A 21,525-nucleotide genomic window follows, 5' to 3' on the forward strand; every position below is an offset into this window, starting at 1 on the left:
ACAGTGCTCAGCAGCATTGATCGGGCTGGGGGCGCCCCCGTCCCTGGACCGATCAATAATGCTGCTGAGGACTTTGAAGGGCCCCCTGGATGCCCGAGGCCCCTGGGCTATAGCCCAGTTAGACCTTGGGTTAATCCGGCCCCACAAGGGGCAGAGGGGGCAGCGTGACAAGGGGCAGAGGGGGCAGCATGATACGGGGCAGAGGAGGCAGCGTGACAAGAGTCAGAGGAGGCAGCGTGACAAGGGGCAGAGGGGCAGCGTGACAAGGGGCAGAGGAGGCAGCGTGACAAGGGGCAGAGGGGGCAGCATGACAAGGGGCAGAGGCAGCAGCGTGTGTTGAGATGAAGGAGGGCACAGTGTGAGTTAGCTGTCAATTATTCTTTGACAGAAATAGAATTGAAAAAAATATCTAAAAATATTTTTTTCCCTTGGATTTATGTGTATTATTTTTGCATACAACTAAATAAGTATCTCTGTCCTGACCTAAATACTTTTTTTTGACCCAACTATTTCTAAAACAGGACTGCTCGGTAATTATTTTGGAGGGGTGCCTTTAAAAAATTATGGAGACTCTAAGGGTGCCGCGAACTGCAAAAGTTTGGGAACCACTGGCTTAATGTATTATTGGTATAAAGTTTTGGTCTGTTCACTTGAACCTAGATGATGATTAGGAAATCTTGGATTCTTCTGGGAACTGTGAACTTACTTTTCTATCTTTTTTGTAACTGATTAATACTGATCACATAGAGTCACATTATTTTAGTAGAGCAGGAAATGTTTAGAAAGCTTCCAGTAGCTTTATAAAAACAATTTACAATGCCATCATAATAACAAGATATTACCATGATTAAAAAATATATAGTGTCCTGTTGTCATGTTATTTTAAAATTATTCCAAATTACTGTTGCTTTTTATGGTGCTTTATGGTTACCATAGAGCACTAAGTTAAACCATGCACATGGAACTATATCTGGTTATCTACATAATTAAAACAACTACAAACACAGCTAAAAATGATGCAGAGCAGGTGTTGATGTCCCTCTTCCGTTAATTATTTATTAACATGAATATTAAGTTATTGAGGGAGGGACATCCAGACATGAGCTGACTGTTCCAAAGATTCAAATATTTAACTGAAGAAGTGCAACATGGAACCGTTACAGCAATTGGGAAACAGATCTGGTAAATTGCGGCATACACCGTAAGTACTATTTCCTTCTAGAACATTTGGACACTGATAAGTGACCATTCACTGCCTGCCATGGTTTGCTGTGATAAATGAGGAAGGTTATGCCCATTCATTCTGTAGAGCATTTATGAGGTCAGACACTGATGTTGGATGAGAAGTCCTGGCTCGCATTCTGCATTCCAGTTCATCCCAAAGGTTTTCGATGGTGTAGAGGTCAGGGCTCTGTGTGGGTCAGTCGAGTTCTTCCACACTGAACTCATCAAACCGTGTCTTTGTAGTCCTTGCTTTGTGCCCTGAGACACAGTCATGTTGCAATAGAAAAGGGCCTGCCCCAAACTGTTGCCACAATGTTGGAAGTACAGCATTATAGAAAATGACTTGGTATGCTGAAGCATTAAGATTGCCCTTCACTTGAGATAAGGGGCCTGAAAAACACCCCCATACCATTATCCCTCCTCCACCAAACTTCACAATTGGCATAATGCAGTCAGGCAGGTAACATTCTCCCGGCATCCGCCAAACCCAGACTCACCCATCTGACTGCCAGAGAAGCGTGATTTGTCATTCCACAGAACATGTTTTCACTGCTCCACAGTCCAGTGTCGGTGTACTTAACAACACACCATATGACGCTAGGCATTGGTCTTGTGATGTGAGGCTTGCATGCAGCTGCTCGGCCATGGAAACCCATTCCATTAAGCTCCCGCTGCACAGTTTTTGTGCTTACATTAATGTCAGTGGAAGTTCGGAACTCTTCAGCTATGGAATCAGCAGGACATTAACGCCTTTTATGCACCATGCGCCTTAGCAGTTGTTGAACGCGCTCTGTGATTTAACGGCGTTTTCTGCTTCATGGCTGAGTTACTGCTGTTCCTAAACGCTTTCACTTTCTAATAATATCACTTACAGTTGACCATGGAATATCCAGCAGGGATGAAATTTCACGAACCGTTTTATTGCAAAGGTGGCATCCTATCACAGTTTGAAACGCTTGAAACATCTGAGCTCTTCTGAACGCCCCATCTTGTATAACAAATGTTTGCAAATGGACACTGCAAGGCTAGGTGCTTGATTTTATACACCTCTGGCAACGAGTCTGATTAAAACACCTTAATTCAATAATTAACAGGTGTGGCCAAATACCATTGTCCATGCAGTGTAGTACTACAAATTTCTGTATTTCAACCAAAAGACAATTCAAAAATAATAACAAAGAAATGAAAATCATATTATCCATCGGATCAGGTCCTACGAATAACAATAATGGGAGGAGTTTACTTTTGGGACTGCGTTTAAAAGTTGGTAGCTATGGTAATACGATCATTACATCTAAGGCTACACATGAAATGCTAACACTAATTCAAATGCAAACAAAGTGAAATGTGAAAATATGAAAACATTATACTTAAGGCCTTTCTACATGAGTAAATCATACAACCTCTTTTTTAAACTCATTGGTATAAACATTTTTATACCTGCATGGCTTGTCTTTGGTGAAATGGTCTGCACCAAAGGCTGAACGTTGCAATTGAGACCATCATTTAACCTGTGTGTTAGACAGAATTGAGGGTACATGTTTGTGCAGTGTTAAACAATTTTGGTATATTTTTAGGGGCTACCCGTATAATAGATACAGCTGTATGCACAGGATTTGTAAAACTGTATAATAAAATATAATTGTGATGTTATGTTATGCATATTGGCTAAAACAAAACATGTCTATTAATTCAGTTTATGCAAAGACCAAACATATATTGCCACACAAATTCACGCATGTTCATTATCTATCTATCTATCTATCTATCTATCTATCTATCTATCTATCTATCTATCTATCTATCTATCTATGAAGTAGTAAATTTAACACTGCTAGAACATCATCATTTCTGTGATTATTTGACAGCTAAGTCTTTCTGGTCTCCTGTGACATTTTCCATCATCTGTCAGGTTGAAAGATTGATCAGATTGGAGTGTCCATAACCTCCTACCACATAACACCCAGGGCATTTTTTCCCTTTTGCTCCCTGTAGCTCCTTTGACGTCAGACCTACAGACAATAAGCAGTGAATTCTAATGCTTAAGTGAATAGGAGCTCACTGGGAGTTCAAGCAGAGCAAGAGGGGTGTTTCTGTATAGAAGCCATTACTGTTTCTGTAAGGCGTAATGAATAATTTTCTCTGACTGTGTGGGAACTTGAATTGCTGCAAAGGAGAGAGAAAGAGAGAGAGAGAGAGAGAGAGAGAAGGCGAGAGAGAAGGGGAGCAAGGGAGAGACAGAGAGAGAGAGAGGGAGAGAGGAGAGAAAAAAAAAAACACCAAATGCTGCACACTCCATAGGTGGCACTAGGGAATGGTACATCAACGCTGAGCCTTAGGTTTGCAAAAGGAAAATCATTTTGAATCAGCCTGCCTGAAAGAGAGGATTCTGCTGATAAAAAAACAAACATGTCTGCAAAGGAACGGCAAAAAATGAGAGTTACAAAAGACAGCGTTACCTTACTCCCGTGTTTTTATTTTGTGGAGGTAAGTGATGATGAAATCATAATTCTTTTTGATTATTGCATGTTATATGACAATTATGTACATTGTTTGTTTACAGCAGATGGTCTCTTGGAAGAAAAAAAGATGCAATATGTATCCATGCTGGAAAATCCTTTTTATTTTATGGACACTGTAGAGATTCTGCATACAAGCTATGTGTAGCTATGTCATTTATACAGACTGCACACACTTGGAACATTGGTTTGCATCATTTCAGTATGGTCTAAACCAACATGGCTTAAGGCAGAATGCAAGTGATATGAAAAACAAAGATAGATAGTGATCTATTGGTTATATATCTAGACTGTCTTAGTCTCTGGTAATACAAAGCAATATTTCTGGTTAAATAAATACAAAAAGATGTGCAGATGTAAAAGCTGAAATGTAAATATGTTCCCTGTATAAAAATATCAAGGTAAATCTATTAATGGATAACTGACAGCTGATTAATCCTTTTCATAGCAGCAGCAAATATATATTGTAATATAGTATAAGATTGCTTATTAAGATGATTATTATTGTTAATATTGCTATTGTTATTATTATTACTACTACTAATATTACTATTATTAGCATATTTTGAACACAGATTTGGCAACATGTAGCTTTTAGCTGGCTGCTTGTTGTTTGGCAAGCAGCCTTTTTTGTTATGCATTTGATAACTTGACCAGGTCTGTAAATGAGGATACATGAAATAACACATACACATATAACACACAGATTACACACATTTTATACAATGTCATTTAAAGGATATAGAGTTAGTTTTGGCTTGCAAACAGCTAAAAAATAGCTTTTTACAGCTGAGTTAATGAAGGTCACATATGTTTGCCTGTTTTGAAGGCCATGCTGATTCTGCTGTAATGTTCCTCATTAATTATAGGGGGGTAGAGGAAATATATGACAGAGTTCAACAACAGGGCATATTTACTGTCATTAAATTCAGTGTGATGTCAAATTTTAGCATGTGATTTGGCCTTGACAGTTATACAATAATAGTCGTTATGCCCTGTGTCTCTGTTCTAATACCTATATATTTTTTTGGTCTTAAAATATTACACAGTTAGGAAATAATAGTGTTTATAGTGTTTAACCTTTTCAGTGGCAGCTCATAATTACACAACACTTTGACCAATTACCAAAACAATGCATAATACCCATTGTAAACAGCAGGCCCAATGAAGATGAAATGCTACATGTAGTGCCACATGAAGGACATAACAAGGGAAAGGGGAAAAAATGTGGTATCCAGGCAGACAATCCAGTCTGTAGAACGTGGTTCATGATAGTGTGTAATTTATTCGACGTATTTTCCACCAATGAAGGTGTACCATGCATATGAGCCAGCCTATGTTTAGTGGTTGTATGGTCTTACCAGTACTGTTGCTGCTCTAACATAACTAACAGAGGCATAAAACAGAGTTTTAATTTCAGTGTATAAAATCATACATACGATTGCTTGCTAATAAGGCAGCACAATCCCCATATGTGTTGCTTGGCAAGGGGAGTATGGATATATGTTGAAAAACTCTTTGAAATTCCAAAGTACTGAAACTCCAAACTTCCATTACTGAGTCTATACAGGACTGTGTATGTTGTGCTATCATCATACATTTCTATGGTCATTGTTTATGGACATCTTTGAAAACAAGAATTAGACACAAACACCCCCACATCTGTTGCTTGCCCCTTTGAAAATTAAATGAATATCTTGTTTTCTGCAGTAGTCAAAATGAAAAGGACATATAAGTAATACAAATAAAGAGCTACAATTTGATATAATATAGCTGCAATACTATAGAGTTAAGTACAATCAGCTGTAGGAGTCAATAATCAAGCAGTCAATCAGAAGCGGTTACATAATGCTCATGGTGCCAGCATTGTCATCACTCTGTATCCTTGAACCAGGCCTCCAGTACAAACAAAAGATATAGGAGCCTCCAGTGCTAGTAAAAGCAGGGCCTGATTATCCAATAGGCTGATGAGGCGTGGGGCTTTTGGGGAGCGCATAATTTTTGGGAGTGCAACACTGTGACAGGGAGAGGTATGAACCAAAATGCATTATAAAATATAAAAGAACAGTTGTTCGACAAAAGTAAAAAGAAAACATGAAAGATAAATGTAGTAAGGTTTTAATCTTGATGTATTCCCATGGCAAAGGCTGAAGACAATGAGTCATCCTTGGACGGATGCTTGAGGATAAACGAGTATTAGAGAAGAAGATGGAGATAGGTGCAGACATGACCGCCCCTCTAACTTCACTCTCAGTAACACTTGTTCATGTGTCCATTCTGCTTCACAGTTCTGATTTTAATGAACACTGTATGCTCGACAAAGATTGTTGTGACCCTTTCAAAATGCCAAGTGGAGCTTCAAAAACACAGGAAAATAAACATTGATGGGGAGTGTATGTGAAGGAAACTGGACTATAAATTAATGACAAGTTCATTTTTACCTACCGCATATTAGCCTGGTGTGGAAGGCAAGGGGGCCGTTACTCTCATATTACCCTAGGGCAGCCTGAACCATTAATCAGCTCCTGCTAAGAATTGTGGGTAGGCAGGTCCCCCTCACCTTCTGGCCCCATAACCGAATCTCATCACCCCACCCATATCCACATACTCCTATTGTTATGCCTCTGGAGAGTGCTACACTTATGTGAACATGCCCTTATTGTACTGAAGTAACATTTGCCCATCCCCATTCCATCTCTCAAGGTGAAAGGGGCCACAAATCTAAGATAAATGTAGAATTTGGTGTGCATGCTCAATTTGGAAATTCGTAGATGTACACCATCAAAATTGAACTCTAAACCAGCCACAATGTCAGTTCAAGTATATGGTGTAAGTGCATTAGAGAATATATTTACAAACAAAAGTCAGTGATATCATAAAAGTTAAATTTATAGTGCTAGGTGATTAACAAAATAATTATATATAATACAGAAATAAACACCATACAGTAGGCTGCTCTTGTCCCAGATACCTGTTCCAGGTATGATTCTAGAACACACAAAAAAGAAAAAGAGCGCCAAACATAGTGTAGTAATATCAGTTATTTCAAAACAACAATTAAGTGCTCAAACTACCAAATGTATAAATCAAATAGCTTAACTGAAGTGCTTGTTGTCTCTATATATTCAAACAGGATATTCAAAAAATAGGAAAGTATCGCACTCTTTTTCTTGTTTGTTTATTCTAAAAAGTCAGTGATGTTTAGAAAAATAATACATACATTTTGTACACGTGAACTTTGCAGAGGCACAATTAAGATCATTTATGAATGTAGAGAAATGTGGGCACACAACTGAAATAGTATTTCTTATTCTTTTGAGCTATTATGCTTTTATTGTCGTTCAATTACACCCAAATTACAGGTAAGCAAATGCCTTAGCACATGAAGATGATGGCGACAGCAGTTTAGAAAAAAAATTCACCTTCTAAAGGAGTTTAATGTTGGCAGACCACAATTATGCTCCTGATTCTGCTGCCAAATTCAGATTATTGAATTAGATTTTAGATTTATTGTTGCTTGAAGAGATGCTCTCGTGGCTTGTTTAAGACATAAATAAGTTTACAATGAGCAGCACTTTTGGTGTAGAAGAAAAGTTGTAAATAAATAAGGCAGTGATCCAAAAGTGATAGCAGCAAAAGTGTGTAGGCCAAAAACAAAGTTTCCAGTTTTTGGCATGCACACTCCTCTCATGGACCACCATACCGTAACTGGCCATGCAGAGTCTACAGTACATGGATGTATTTTCAGAACATGGGGCATTGTACATGGGTAAGCATAGAGGTGCAGTTGTGCAAAAAATATATGTGCTGTGTTGCCACATATTTTTCTGCTCATAAATGACCTCATTATATATTTATTTAGTCTCCTTGATTCAATGCAAATTCTTAGATTTAGCAATGCTATTGTTACAGACCATGTGTGATGTCATTTGCTAAGGGCTCTATCTGAGGCTTTGGATGTGAACCCACTTTGCCAATTATGTGTGACACTGGTTTATGGAGGTCTTCACCAGGGAACCCCAGTAAGAGGATGATGAGCCAGGGAACAAGACAAATAAAATAAATCATTAAAAAAGGCCACAAGCATACAGGAAATATACTGGGTCAGAAATGAGAGATGAGAGAAACAACACTAAAAAAAGCTCAGGTAGCAGCCAAAACCTGATGCTCTGGCACATTGATGTTCACTGAGTGCACATTTCAACCTGATACCTGCTAACAGCTATACAGATAAAATGACACACAAAAGAGTATAAAAGTTCAGGGCTGACAGAGTTTTGGAGGGCGCAGCTGGGGAGGACTCCCCTGTTATGATGATCTTTGGGATTTCTATACCTTACATCAACATGTCAACATATCATAGCTGTACGCATGTACACCAGCTGCTGGAAACCTAGATCTCTTTTTCAGAACATAGTCCTTCCAATCCACTAAGACCTAAATAAATAATTTTCCCCCAGAAATATTTGAGTTAATATTTGATTAGAATGGGTTTACATGGATAAAGCATCATGGGTATACTTCCAAAATAATTTAGAGATCATTAATGGTAGCTTAAGTATTAATGACAACAACCCCAAAAGGGATTGGAGTCTGGCAGCAGAAGATTAGGATGGGTACAAGAGATGAACAAGAGAGTTTGATTTGTAGATTAATAAACTTGCAGGCTCCACGCAATCTGCCCAGTCATTTTGTTGTCCAGAAACAGAAGTTTGTAGGCAGAACTCAGGAACCTGATTGATTCTCTTAGTATATCCATTAGACTGGGGATAGAACAAAAAACAATTTAATATGCAACTGATTACATAAGGTCCTCCAGAATTTTGAAACTTAATCAGATATAACATGAAATGGTAGACCATGTAGAAGTAAGATCCTCTAATCTAATCTCTCCTCCTGTTTCCACCACTTCCAACTCTGCTCTCCAGCTACTTTGGCCTCCTCCTCGAGGGCCCTCCTCCCCCCTCTGGGGGTCTCCCTGTCTTCCGCGCCCTCCTTTTGGGCCCAGTCGTTTGCGGATACTCCCCCCGCCCTCACTAGCTGTGCATTGAGCTTACTGAGTTACTGTGCTTTATGTTTACTGTACTGTGCTGTCTCACCTTGTATTGTAATTCATTTTTGTCCCTGTACAGCGCCACGGACACCTTGTGGCGCCCTATAAATAAAAATTAATAATAATAATAATAATAATCTCAAAGTTTTAATGTAGAAATGTGGTTAGTATTCCAGTGAAGAGAACAAACTGAGACACTTTGCAAATGACCTTGAAATACTTAAAGGGTGTAAAATTTGTGATAAGGTCCATAGAAAGATGGATACACAGTTTTTTTGGAATGAGTATAGTAAGAGGACAGTATGTAGCTTCTCAATGGACTTTATTTGGGGTGCAAATGAAAGAGGCAAAGATAAAATATGTTATATGATGATTAGGTGAGTATGTTCTGTGTTTTTTTAGTGCTCAGAAGGCCGGAAAACTGTTTATTAATATATGTTTGCATATTACCTTCATTAGATGATTGATTGCCTTTGTTAGTTTTAAATGTAGATTTATCCAATTATATGGTTTTGCTATTTATTTATTTATACATGTTGTATTAAATGGTCTAATACGTTTAGATCATTGGACTCTGGAAGTTTCTTTTATATTTAATTATTCTGGCTCCAGGTATTCTCCAGCAATGTGAGTTTAGCACTAAATATTTCCTGAAGAGCTCAAGCTCAAGCCAGAGATGAAGATTCTTAACTCCCTCAAGAGGAACTTTTAAGAATTGATTGTTGTAGTTGCAAAGATTCAGGAATGTTTTATGATATGAAAGGGCACCTGTGGATTTTCTCAGCCAAGTGGTTCAAAGGACTAGGATGGAACATCAGCTGCAACATTTTTGCTATATTGGCGACATATGAGAATTACATTTAAATCAAGAAAAGGAGAGTACACATATATCTCAGGGCAAAGTCAAGGATTTACTTTGAGCAGTGTGACAATGCTACAGCTTAATTTCTTAGTGAAGAAATTGAATGGATGATGTTTGTCAAGTTTATTGTGTTAAAATAAGACTATATCTTCTCAATCACGAAAGAAAGAAATGTAAAGTAGTGTCAGGATGCCTCATGAACAGCGCCCAATAAAAATCTTATTTAGAGAAATGGAAGGTAGACACCGCTTTTGGTAGTCAAACCTGTGGGTGTATTACTCTGTGAAGAGATGGAAACTGTCTACTTGCATACATTCTTATTGGGAAGGAAGATATGAAATTTTGTGTCCATTGCTGATCCCCTCACTCTTGACTATTCCCTGTCAGTGGGTCGTTATGGTCAACACAATACCTATCTGAAAAAAGGTTGTCAGGAGAATAAAAAAGTGTAGCAGTAATCAATGGGCACATCAGAGGTCTATGAAGGGGAGGTGTTGGTAAGGGCATTGAATGTGAGGGTGAGTATCTGGAATTGGATTTTGGAGGCTATGCAGAGTCAGTGTAGGGATTTACTAAGTAATGCAGTGGATGTGGAATGGCGAGAAAAAAGGTAAAAAGCAAAGTTTCAATAATTACAATAAATTAGAGTGGAATGGGTCATGGATAGGTGTGAGCTTGTTACAAACAAATCAGTTTTAACAGAGACTTGCAGAAAAAGAAGAGGGGGAGAAGCAGAGACATGTGATTGAGGCTGAAAGCTTGTGTAGGCTGAGAAATGGGGGGAATGCAGGTAGCAGGACATTTGAAGGAGCAGGTGTTAGGTTCAGCGCTTTTGTATAAATTGTTTTATAAAGTTTTGTCTCCTGTGCACCTTTGCTGTTCTGAGCCAGAATACTGAACTTGTGATATAGTGTGTGCCTCAGTGTTGTGACCTAGACAGTGAATTGGACCATGCTTCTCACTCCTGCCCTGACCTAAATTTGTTTATTGGACTCAGTTTTTCTACGCTGCCCACCCCTGACCTTGGATAGTTTATTGGACTGTATTTTTACACTGCCAGCTCTTGACCTCAGCCTGCCTTTAGATTCAGTGTCTGGACCATTCCAATCAGAATGTCCTAGTGATACTTATCCATCAAATGTTGCTACAGGAACCCATGGGGGCTCTGCTGCAGATCTTGCTGTACTGTTTATGTTGACCCTTGGTATCTGCTCTTTCTTTTCTATTTGCCTTCAACTGTGTTCTGTCCATCAACCTTGTAATACCCAGAGATAATAAGTAGAGATAAGCAGTTTGGATTCAGAGAAATCTTACAGAACCGAATTTTGGGGTACCAAGTAAAACTGAGTAATCACTCTGTTTCTGGCACTAAACTTGGATCTGAAACCGAGATCATTTCCAGTAAAATGTTGGATTTTGCAAGTATTGGATCAATATCTTTTATGTTCTCATCTGCCGTTTCAGAAGTGATAGCACATCATTACAGCCACTCTCCTACCCACATGCTAAAAAAAAATTACTTGTAAAGGGTGGGTCAGGGTGAAAGAGACAATTATATAGCAATAGCTGTGATTTTACTGTAGTTTATTTAGAGATCAGTCTGCTAAAATTGTGTGCTGATCAATTGGGTGTCAGAGAATGAAGAGTAGTGGCTACTGGTTGTTATAGTATATATGGTCTAGACATCTGAACTATTTAGTGGGGGGAAAAAAAGCGTGTTGTATGAAACTGAGCAGAACACCCTGAAAAATAAATAGATTTCTTGCTTTAAAATCCAAAAGTGTTTCAAGCTGAAAGTCATTGTGTGAGGGACAATAACAGTGAGTGTAACATCTGAACCAGTGGTTGAAGTGGAAATTTAGAAGTGGTGCTTTTGAAAATATAAGTGAATGGAATTTGATAGTTCTATTTTTTTTTTTAAACAATTATCCTCTCTCTGCTTGAATGATTCTCCCCTCCCCCCGTATATGGTTCTGTGCATTTCCAACCATCCTTCATAACAACTTGTGTTTTATCTGTGACCCAACTCTCCCATTCTTCGGTTTCTGCTGCATCTATTCTATACCTTGAAACCTGTTTGCTTAAGAATCCAGAGACGATATGCATCTATTGAATAATCAAAAGAAATTATGCTGGGATATATCCAGGTCTGAAGTATATGCCCCTATAGCATCAATGTAGACATTTTGTGGATTTTCATCTGCTATCTAACTACAAGTCCAATCATGTCCTTTCCTCCCTGCCTTGTTTAATAATGACTAGGATGCCATAGGTTGCTCAAGCAGATTCTTCACTTCAGATATCCCTCTCCTCTGTGTCTTATGTTTTCTCTGTAGTACTCTCCCTTTTCTCTAATACTTATCACTAAAAAAATGTTATAAACTTTTCTCAAAATGTTGGCTGCATCCCATTCTCCCTACACCATGATCTCCCCTGTCCCCTCACTTATCCCCCTGTACCATTTTCTACCCTGTCCCACCCACCTAAGCCCCTGAACCATATTCTCCTCTGTACCTCTTACCTATGCTCCTGAAGCTTTTTTCTCTTTCATTCATTTATATTTCCTTTTCTGCTTCACCACTTTTTGTTCTTGGGATGTTCCCACTCACAATCACTTCTGCTGACTTCTGTTCACTCTCAGAGATTCCTGCACTGTTGACTTCTGCAGTGAGTATGGGAGCCTCAGAGGTACAAAAAGGTAAAAAAGGCAAAAGATACATAAGGGGAATGTGCTGCTTGTCACACCTATGTTATGTGCGGCTGCACTACTAGGGAGGGGGAAGGGGGGCGCACAGCCACACATTACATAGATGTGCCTGGCATCACATCGGGAGCTAATATGAAAATAGTGGCAGAAGTGACGGTACGGTATACCGTTGTGTATTGCCCACTTCGACCACTGATCTCAACTATTTAATAGAGAGAAAAATGGGTGCTGTATGACTCCAAGCAGTACACCTCAAAAAACAAATACATTTTTAACATCCAGGGGTAAATGTATCAAAGTGCCAGTTTGGCAGCGTGTTAAAATCGCGGCAAATCGCGATTTTAGTAAAAAAAAACCTGAAATGTATCAAGTTGCGATTTTGACACTGATCTTCAAAATCACTGGGCATCTCTGGCGATTTGCTGCGATGTAAACACTCCCGATATTAGCTAACTCTCCTTTGTTTGGTAAACTCTCCTGTGTTGTAGAAGTGAGTTGTAAACACATCACAGTTACACTGACATGTCATATAGCTGCCGGAGCTCCGGCAGCTGTCAAAAATGTAAAGAACAGATAAAAGTTTTTAAAAAAAGAGCGTGGGGTTCCCTCTCTATTCCAGTTTAACCCTAGTGCTGCCTGACTAGTGCTGGTCCCGTGAAAATCGGGGAAAAATTTTGCGTTGGGTCCCCCCAATTTTCACTTTACCAGCACTAGGCAAACCAGCCAGGGTTGGCGGCACTATAGCAGTGGGACACGCGGCAGGGGTCCCCCTGCCATAATGACTAACCAACCCTAGACTGTTCAGCGCTGGGCTGGATTCCCTAGGGAGTGGGGTCCGCCAAAAAAAAATGAGTGGGCCCCCCCATCTAGAAAGAACCAGACCAGTGCTGATAGCACTAGGGCTCTTCCTACTACCCTGGGCTGTGGGCTGTAGGGTAATAACGGCGAAAGTGAGTAAAAATAATAAACAGACGCCATTTTGTTTTGTGGAAATACAAGTGCCAGCCAGCCAGGTTGCCCAAAACAGTGTGGGCATGCTGCTGCTTATATAACTACAAGCACCAGCATACCCACGGCAGCCAGGGCATGTCGGCACTTGGAGAACCACAAGTGCCAACATGCCCTGACATCCCTGGCTTGCTGGGACCTGTAGTTCCACAAAAAAAATTGTTAAATAAACCACAACACCCTGATAATTACCACATACATTTAATAAAAATAAAAAAAAACCACAATAAACACAGTAACCACCCTCATGTACACCATAAACATTTATTAAAAATAATAACACCCAAAATACTCACCGATGAAGTCTTCATTGTGGTCCAAAAGGTCCTTGCTTGCCCCAGTCCCAGATTAATTATACCTTCCAAAAGTTTATGCTTGTCCAATCTCTTCTGCACTTCGCCCAGGAGGGGCCCCTTGTTGCTAGAAGTCTTCTTTGCTTCGGCCAGGAGGGCCCCATATTTGTAATTCCCACGACTCTTTAATCTTGCTTGAAGAAAAATAAAAAAATCAGGAGCCGACGCTAACACCTCCTACCTAGTAGGAGGTCCGGTACGCAATGAACTTACGTTCATTGCGCAAGCTCTATATACTGTATTATGTGATTTTCCCACACTAGTGGGGAAATCACCTAATACTGTAAATAGAGCTTACAACAGTAGCGTTGCTCATTGCGCATGCGCTACGCAACTTGTGTAAGCTTTAATACTGTAAATAGAGCTTACGCAAGTAGCGTAGCACATGCGCAATAAATTTAATATTAACTTATGGGGGAAATATTTTTTTTTATATTTTTTTTAAAGGGACACTAGTATAGCATTATATTATGTGGGAAATGTGATTATATAATATTATTAACTGATTGTTAATGGTGGATATAATTATTTATATTGCACAATTTGTCATTACATTTGTCCGAATTATATAATAATTAAATAATTTTATCCCCTTACTATGAAATTTTTATTTCCCCTCATAAGTTATTATATAACTAATTTTGCCCCATAATAAATAAATAATAATTGCCAACCTAATTTAAAAGTCAATGGTGTTTCTCTTATGTTTTGAATGGCAAAATAGTTCACACAGCCTGTTTAAGCTATCCAGCCATTCTGAAGCAGGTACTAAAACTGTCCTGTGTGGTCTTTTGGATGACGGTTTTGATGGAGGTTTCATCCAAACTGCCAGCGGTTTGGAAAAAATCCGCCAAACATTACCAGTCATTTTAAATTGAAGCCTCAAGCCGCCCTATAGTAAATCCGGCGGTTTGGACCACTAAACCGCCAGCGATTTCAAACCCCCACCAAACTCGCTTCTTAGTAAATCTAGCCCTTGGTGTGATGGGGTTTAAGAACATATTTAGACTGAATAATAAATAAGATCTCCTTGGCACTTCTCTTCTGATTTTATTGATCCCTCATAAAGAAATATGGGGTTCAGCCTAAATAAAGAAAGGTGACATAACAGTTTATGAGCAAGTATAAGTGAATCTCCTGAGATTCAGGTCAGTAAACGTTTCAGTCCTTTAAATTAAATTTGGGGTTTAAGGTTTAATTTTTGCCATAGTTTTATGGAATGCTATTAATTTAAAAGAAACTTACAAGTACTTTGTAGACTTCAAAAAGAGATAGAGAAAGTATGTGTGGAAGGCACTGAAGCTAATTACAGTATGAAGTGGGGAAAATATTGCACAGACTTACACCTCAATTTACGTAAACCCTCCTCTTTATCCACCTAACACGTGCAACAGGTGCACACCAACATTTATTATTTAGGCAATTTCCTTATAGATATCTGTGACATGCTCTACTGTGTTCAAATGTGGTTGTATATGGCCCAGCAGCTAGGACTAAGTTATCCACCTGTCAGCATAGGACACTGAGGGGTAAATTTATCAAGCTGCAGGGTTGAAAAAGTGGAGATGTTGCCTATAGTAACCAATCAGATTCTAGCTGTCATTTTGTAGAATGTACTAAATAAATGACAACTAGACTCTCATTGGTTGCTATAGACAACATCTCCACTTTTTGAAACCCGCAGCTTTATAAATTTACCCCTGAGTGTTAAAAAAAAGGCTGCATTTTGGGCCGCCTCTGGACTTCCCCAGGCTGGATATGGTGAGCGGCTGGTGAGTAATGTCTGTATGCTACTTCTCTTTCAGGTAGCCATTGTAACTGTGTGTCCCAGCTTTTCCTAGCAATGTTCCAAGTTTGCGTGCCTATCTATTTATTAGCTATATTGTTGACAATATTTGTGCCTTTCTACCCCCCTCCCTCCCTCCCCTTCTCACCCTCCCCACCGATATAAAAGTATACACCTTGATTATTAAGATTTTTCTTGTCAAAAATGTTGTATGTACTGTTCCTGTTGTTTCCTCTTCAAATAAAGAGTTTAAAAAAAAAAAAAAAGGCTGCATTTCGGTTTGAGGGAAATCATGACACCACCAAACCCTACTGTTCTGAAGTTAATAGGTTTGGGGATAATTGTTATCTACTTGTGCAACTTCCAAGGTGTGTAACACCTGCATAGGCTTCAGAAGAGCACCCATAGTCCCAAATTGCTGGATTACTGGATTCTCTCATCTATATGCTGGCTGTTTTATCTTGCAATTCTCTTGCACCAAGTTACAGCCTGGCTAGATTATATGACTTGTGCTAACACATTAGTAAAACAGTTTAGAATCATATCACAGTCAACAGTGTTAATATTCGTTTCATATGCATTGTATATCCACTAGCACATTGGCAATTCGTATAACCTTACAGAACCTTGCCCCAGTGAAAGCTATATTGATACTCAGATCTGGGTTGGAACATCTACAAATTCCCAGAGATAAAAGTGCTACGTTCTGACTATTAGGCTGTTACCTGGGGATACGGTGGCAGAGAAGAATACTTCTATGTCATTATCTTATTTTTTTTTTCTCTGTTTAAATGGTATCTACATAGCCTAAAAACATATATTTATAAATCATATTGGTTATTGTCATGCAAAAGGCTGACAACTCTAACCCTTAGAGTGCCAACATGTAAGAAGCGTAATGTGAATGTCATAGGCTTGGCTTTAATCACTGTCAAAATCATTTGCACTGTAGTCATTTTTAACCACACATCTTTCTTCCCTATATCCTAATACATCCAATTTATTTTATATATATTTTTTATTAACTATCCTGTACTGCCGTTTTCTCCCACATAATAGAGGGATCACGCTTGTCAAGATTTCCAGTGAACAGTAGCTTCACCTACCAATCATGGCCCCATTCAGAATTGAGAGACATTCCCTCTCTATAACAAGGTTCTGATCCTCCCATTGTCACATACTCACTAAATATCCAAATTGATATCAGTTTCCTGCTTTCATATTTAACACAGATCTGGGTGGTAATGAAGGCTGGATGGTATTGGAGGCCCAGGAAAAGACCAAGGGGTATATTTGCTAAACTGCGGTTTTGAAAAAGTGGAGATGTTGCCTATAGCAACCAATCAGATACTAGCTGTCAATTTGTAGACTGCACTAAATAAATGAAAGCTAGAATATGATTGGTTGCTATGGGCAACATCTCCACTTTTTCAAATACGCAGTTTAGTAAATATACCCCCAAGGGTTTAACCAAGGATGGGATTTCCTTAAGCTCCCACATCCCTACGGTCATCATTGACAAATAAAACAGGTAGTGCTCCGCTTGTGCTGAGGGTGACCTGTAATTTGTAGGAGACACTGACCACTGGGAATCGTAATACATATGTGTCTCCCTCTCAATTACATTCATCAACATCATCATCATTTATTTATATAGCGCCAGCAAATTCCGTAGCGCTTTACAATTGGGAACAAACATTAATAATACAATACTGGGTAATACATACAGACAGAGAGGTAAGAGAACCCTGCTCGAAAGCTTACAATCTATAGGACAATGGGAGTTAGAAACACAAGGGTATGTGCTACATCATATTGCACAATGGACCAGCCAGACTGCAAAGGTAAAAGTACTGAGTGGGCTGTGTGTGTTGCAATGTTGGTCAGAAGGTTGTTGTCTTGCGTTAGCAGTGTAGAGGATGGCAATAGGGTAATCTAGGGAAATTAAGATGATGGTTGAGGAATATCATAACCTTGTCTGAAGAGGTGGGTTTTCAGTGAACGCTTGAAGGTTTGAAGACTAGAGGAAAGTCTTACTGTGCGAGGGAGGGAATTCCACAAAGTAGGTGCAGCCCGGAAAAAATCCTGTAACCGAGAATGGGAGGATGTGATGAGAGTGGAAGAGAGACGTAGATCTTGTGCAGAACGGAGGTGTCGAGTAGGGAGATATTTCGCGACAAGTGAGGAAATGTATGTCGGTGCAATTTTGTTGATGGCCTTGTATGTTAGTAGAAGAAATTTATATTGGATTCGTTAAAATACAGGCAGCTAATTTAGAGACTGACAGAGTGGCTCAGCAGAGGAATAACGGTTTGTAAGGAAAATCAGTCTAGCCGCTGCATGCAAAATAGATTGTAGGGGTTCAAGTCTGACTTTGGGAAGACCAGTAAGGAGGGAATTGCAATAGTCGATGCGGGAGATGATGAGTGCATGAATTAATGTTTTTGCGGTGTCTTGTGTCAGATATGTGCGTATTCTGGAAATGTTCTTCAGTGTGTATGTAACATGATTTAGATATAGAGTTGATGTGGGGAATAAACGACAGTTGTGAATCAAGGATTACACCTAGGCAACGAGCTTGCGTAGGAGAGGGCAGTATATAATAGGTATAAATAGAAGATACAAATAATAAAATATATAAAAAGACAAGCCCCCTTTTTATTAGTCCTCACCTTTTACAATTGTTACCACCATTTATCTGCACCAATTTGAACACTGGAATAAATCCAGATTTAGGACAGTGTGCAGAATGCACATTTCTTACTGCTCACATATTCTATACTTTCACTTTGTCTTCATGGTAGCTGTCCTTGGTACCAAATCCCACCACATAGATCTGTATATCATAAATACATGAAAATAATTCAGGCCTACTTCAATGTATGATTATATGTTTTTAATATGGAAACTGTCAATAATTAATAATAAAACTAAAAAAGAAAAAGAACGAGTGCATATTGAATGTATTGCCACTCCTGCCACTCTTGGCCCATGCCTATGGGACCTTTATTCAAATCAGCAGGTTCTGAACTTTAGTAGCATGTGTGCATTTGGAGGAATGACGGAAGTTGTGATTGGGTGTAAGTGCAGTTAGGGGGAGGACATGCATATGTGCCAAGAGACACGTGTGTCAAGAAATTTCCCATCCGTACAATTTTTCCAACATGCTTTAGTATATAGATATGACACATGTTACTGAGTGTAAGGTAAAGCATATTGTTTCTTTGGAATACAGGTATGGTGTGAATTATATACAAAGCAATTCATTCAATTCTGTAGTACAGATTATATATTGTACCTGCTTACCAGGCCCGGACCAATCTCCCGAATGGCTTTTCCATATCATTTTACTAATATAGATTATTGATATATTATCTCCATACTATGGGACTCGTGTATGTCTATTTAATTTACATAAAATATGAATTTCCATACTGCGCACTATACGTCCATATACAAATTTTGTCATCTTACACTTACAGCAGGAGAGGTGGAATGGAGGATGAAAAGGGCAGGAGAGCACAGACCAAGTACAGTAAGGGCACATTCACGTAATTGCAATGGAGGTAGACCTGAACGCGGGGCATATCCTGTTAGGTGCTGTATCTCTTGGAGGGTTGGTGTAACTAGACGCAATGATGACAATGGCAATCAACAGCACTAGTTGGCCTCTTATAATTGGCTGATTGCAGATTGACCTCTCTAGCTGATAGTACTTCAATTTATTAGTTTGACTGCTATATTATATGAAGTTACTATTTAATTGGCATTTCCATTTGGACTGTGACAGGAACAAAGAGTCCTATTGATTTTCAAAGAGGAAAATAACAGATGTTTGTATTTAATTTAAACTCACTTAATTTAATTAGTATTTGATTAAATTTTATATGGTAAATGTGACTTTTAACACTGTCAAGACACTATGCTCTACACTTTCTCTACACTATCATGGTGAATGTATATGACACTAAATCAACTTACTATATAATGTACTAATATGCTAATGCAACTTTCATGTTTGCTACACATTTGTTGCTCCTCAGGTAAACCTGGCACATATGTTGTAGTCCTGGACGATCCGTGAGATACATGTGACTGATTAAATGCACAGAAATGCGAGTTTTATGTGTGTGTCTTTTCCTGCTTACTTTCGGGACACAAATGCATCCAACTCTACATGAGCCCTATGATTTTTGTCCATATTGTCTTGTGAAAAAGCTGTTTTTTATCACTAAAACAAACAGTTTTACAATCACTGAAAAGTCATGTCTTAAATTAACTACAATAGAAGACACCATAATTATACAAGCTATTAGCAAAACTTTGAATGCCATAAGCCTTTCACACAAGTCTAAAATAAGTGTATTAAAATTAGAGATGGTCACTGACCCCCGTGTTTTGGTTTTGGATTCGGTTTTGGATCTGGATTACCGTCGTGTTTTGGTTTTGGTTTTGGTTTTGCAAAACCGCCATTGCGTGTTTTGGTTTTGGTTTTGGTTTTGTTTGGTTTTGTTTTGCTATTTTTTGGGAAAATCCATGTTTTTGGGCCTAAATTAACCCAATTTAGTGCTCCAACTGTTTTAGAGACAAGTAATCTAATTGTTGAGGTAATAAATCATCCAAAAAAACAGTTTAATTCTTCGTTGGTAGGCCTATTCTACACACAAAACAGATTGTCTTCCTCTCCATCTATGCATATTGGCAATGCAGCCATCGTCTTTGAATGTATATTACACCCTACACTTATAGTTAAATATGTAAAGAAATGGAAAAAGCCAGTTTGCTTTCTGTCTCTCAAGGCCCCCCTCCACTTGTATAAAATAGCAAAAAATTCAGCCATTATAGACTGTACAATATTAATTGACATGGAGAAAGCCAGTTTGGTTTCTGTCTCTCTAGGCCCCCCTCCACTTGTATAAAATACTAAAAAATTCAGCCATTATAGACTGTACAATATTAATTGACATGGAGAAAGACAGTTTGGGGTCACTCTGTCTCTCTAGGCCCCCCTCCACTTGTATAAAATACCAAAAAATTCAGCCATTATAGACTGTACAATATTAATTGACATGGAGAAAGCCAGTTTGGTTTCTGTCTCTCTAGCCCCCCCTCCACTTGTATAAAATACTAAAAAATTCAGCCATTATAGACTGTACAATATTAATTGACATGGAGAAAGACAGTTTGGGGTCACTCTGTCTCTCTAGGCCCCCCTCCACTTGTATAAAATACCAAAAAATTCAGCCATTATAGACTGTACAATATTAATTGACATGGAGAAAGCCAGTTTGGTTTCTGTCTCTCTAGGCCCCCCTCCACTTGTATAAAATACTAAAAAATTCAGCCATTATAGACTGTACAATATTATGAAAAATGGACAAAGCCAGTTTAGGGTCACTCTGTCTATGACACCCTACCCTTAAGGATAAATTGCCCTAACAGCAGCCTTTCAAGATGGTATGTGATATGGAAATGCCACAAGTCCCTTTCCTCTTTGGGGGTAGATTGCACCCTACACTTACATAGAAAGTTTTAAAAAGATGTTATCGGCATCATCTTCAGCTTCATCCTCACCCTCATCAGTGTGTACGTCATCATCACAGACTATCAATTCATCGCCGCTTGAATCCGCCATTAGAGAACAGTCAGTGCTTGGATGTCTTGGATGGTGAAGGCCTTCCTCGTGGAAGATGTAGTTCATTTTTATAAACATCATTTTCTCCACATTTTTGGGAAGTAACCTTCTACGGCGATCACTGACTAAGTTCCCTGCTGTGCTGAACACTCGTTCAGAGTACACACTGGAGGGTGGGCAGCTTAGGTATTGCAAAGCAAGTTTGTACATGGGTTTCCAAATGGCTTGCTTTTCTTCCCAGTAAGGAAAGGGACTGTCTGACATTTCCATATCAACTACCTCTTGAAAGTAATCCTCCACCATCCTTTGCATGTTTATACTCATATTGGATGGACTTATGGGCAAAGTGACACTTTTTTTTGAAAAATCCTTCAAACC

The 21,525-nt window shown here is 38.9% G+C and overlaps 1 protein-coding gene across 1 annotated transcript in view; it reads left to right on the forward strand.

Moving 5' to 3' along the window:
• Nucleotides 1-3,284: 3,284 nt before the first annotated feature.
• Nucleotides 3,285-21,525, forward strand: part of PLPPR4 (phospholipid phosphatase related 4) — a 105,761-nt gene continuing 87,520 nt past the window's right edge. The window contains exon 1 of the mRNA XM_075182336.1: nucleotides 3,285-3,711. Within this exon, the coding sequence (XP_075038437.1) occupies nucleotides 3,634-3,711 (78 nt within the window). The 5' untranslated portion in view covers nucleotides 3,285-3,633. The remainder of the gene's footprint in view (nucleotides 3,712-21,525) is intronic.

The sequence above is a fragment of the Mixophyes fleayi genome, chromosome 8 (assembly GCF_038048845.1).
Source record: "Mixophyes fleayi isolate aMixFle1 chromosome 8, aMixFle1.hap1, whole genome shotgun sequence".
NCBI classification, from domain to species: Eukaryota; Metazoa; Chordata; class Amphibia; order Anura; family Limnodynastidae; genus Mixophyes; species Mixophyes fleayi.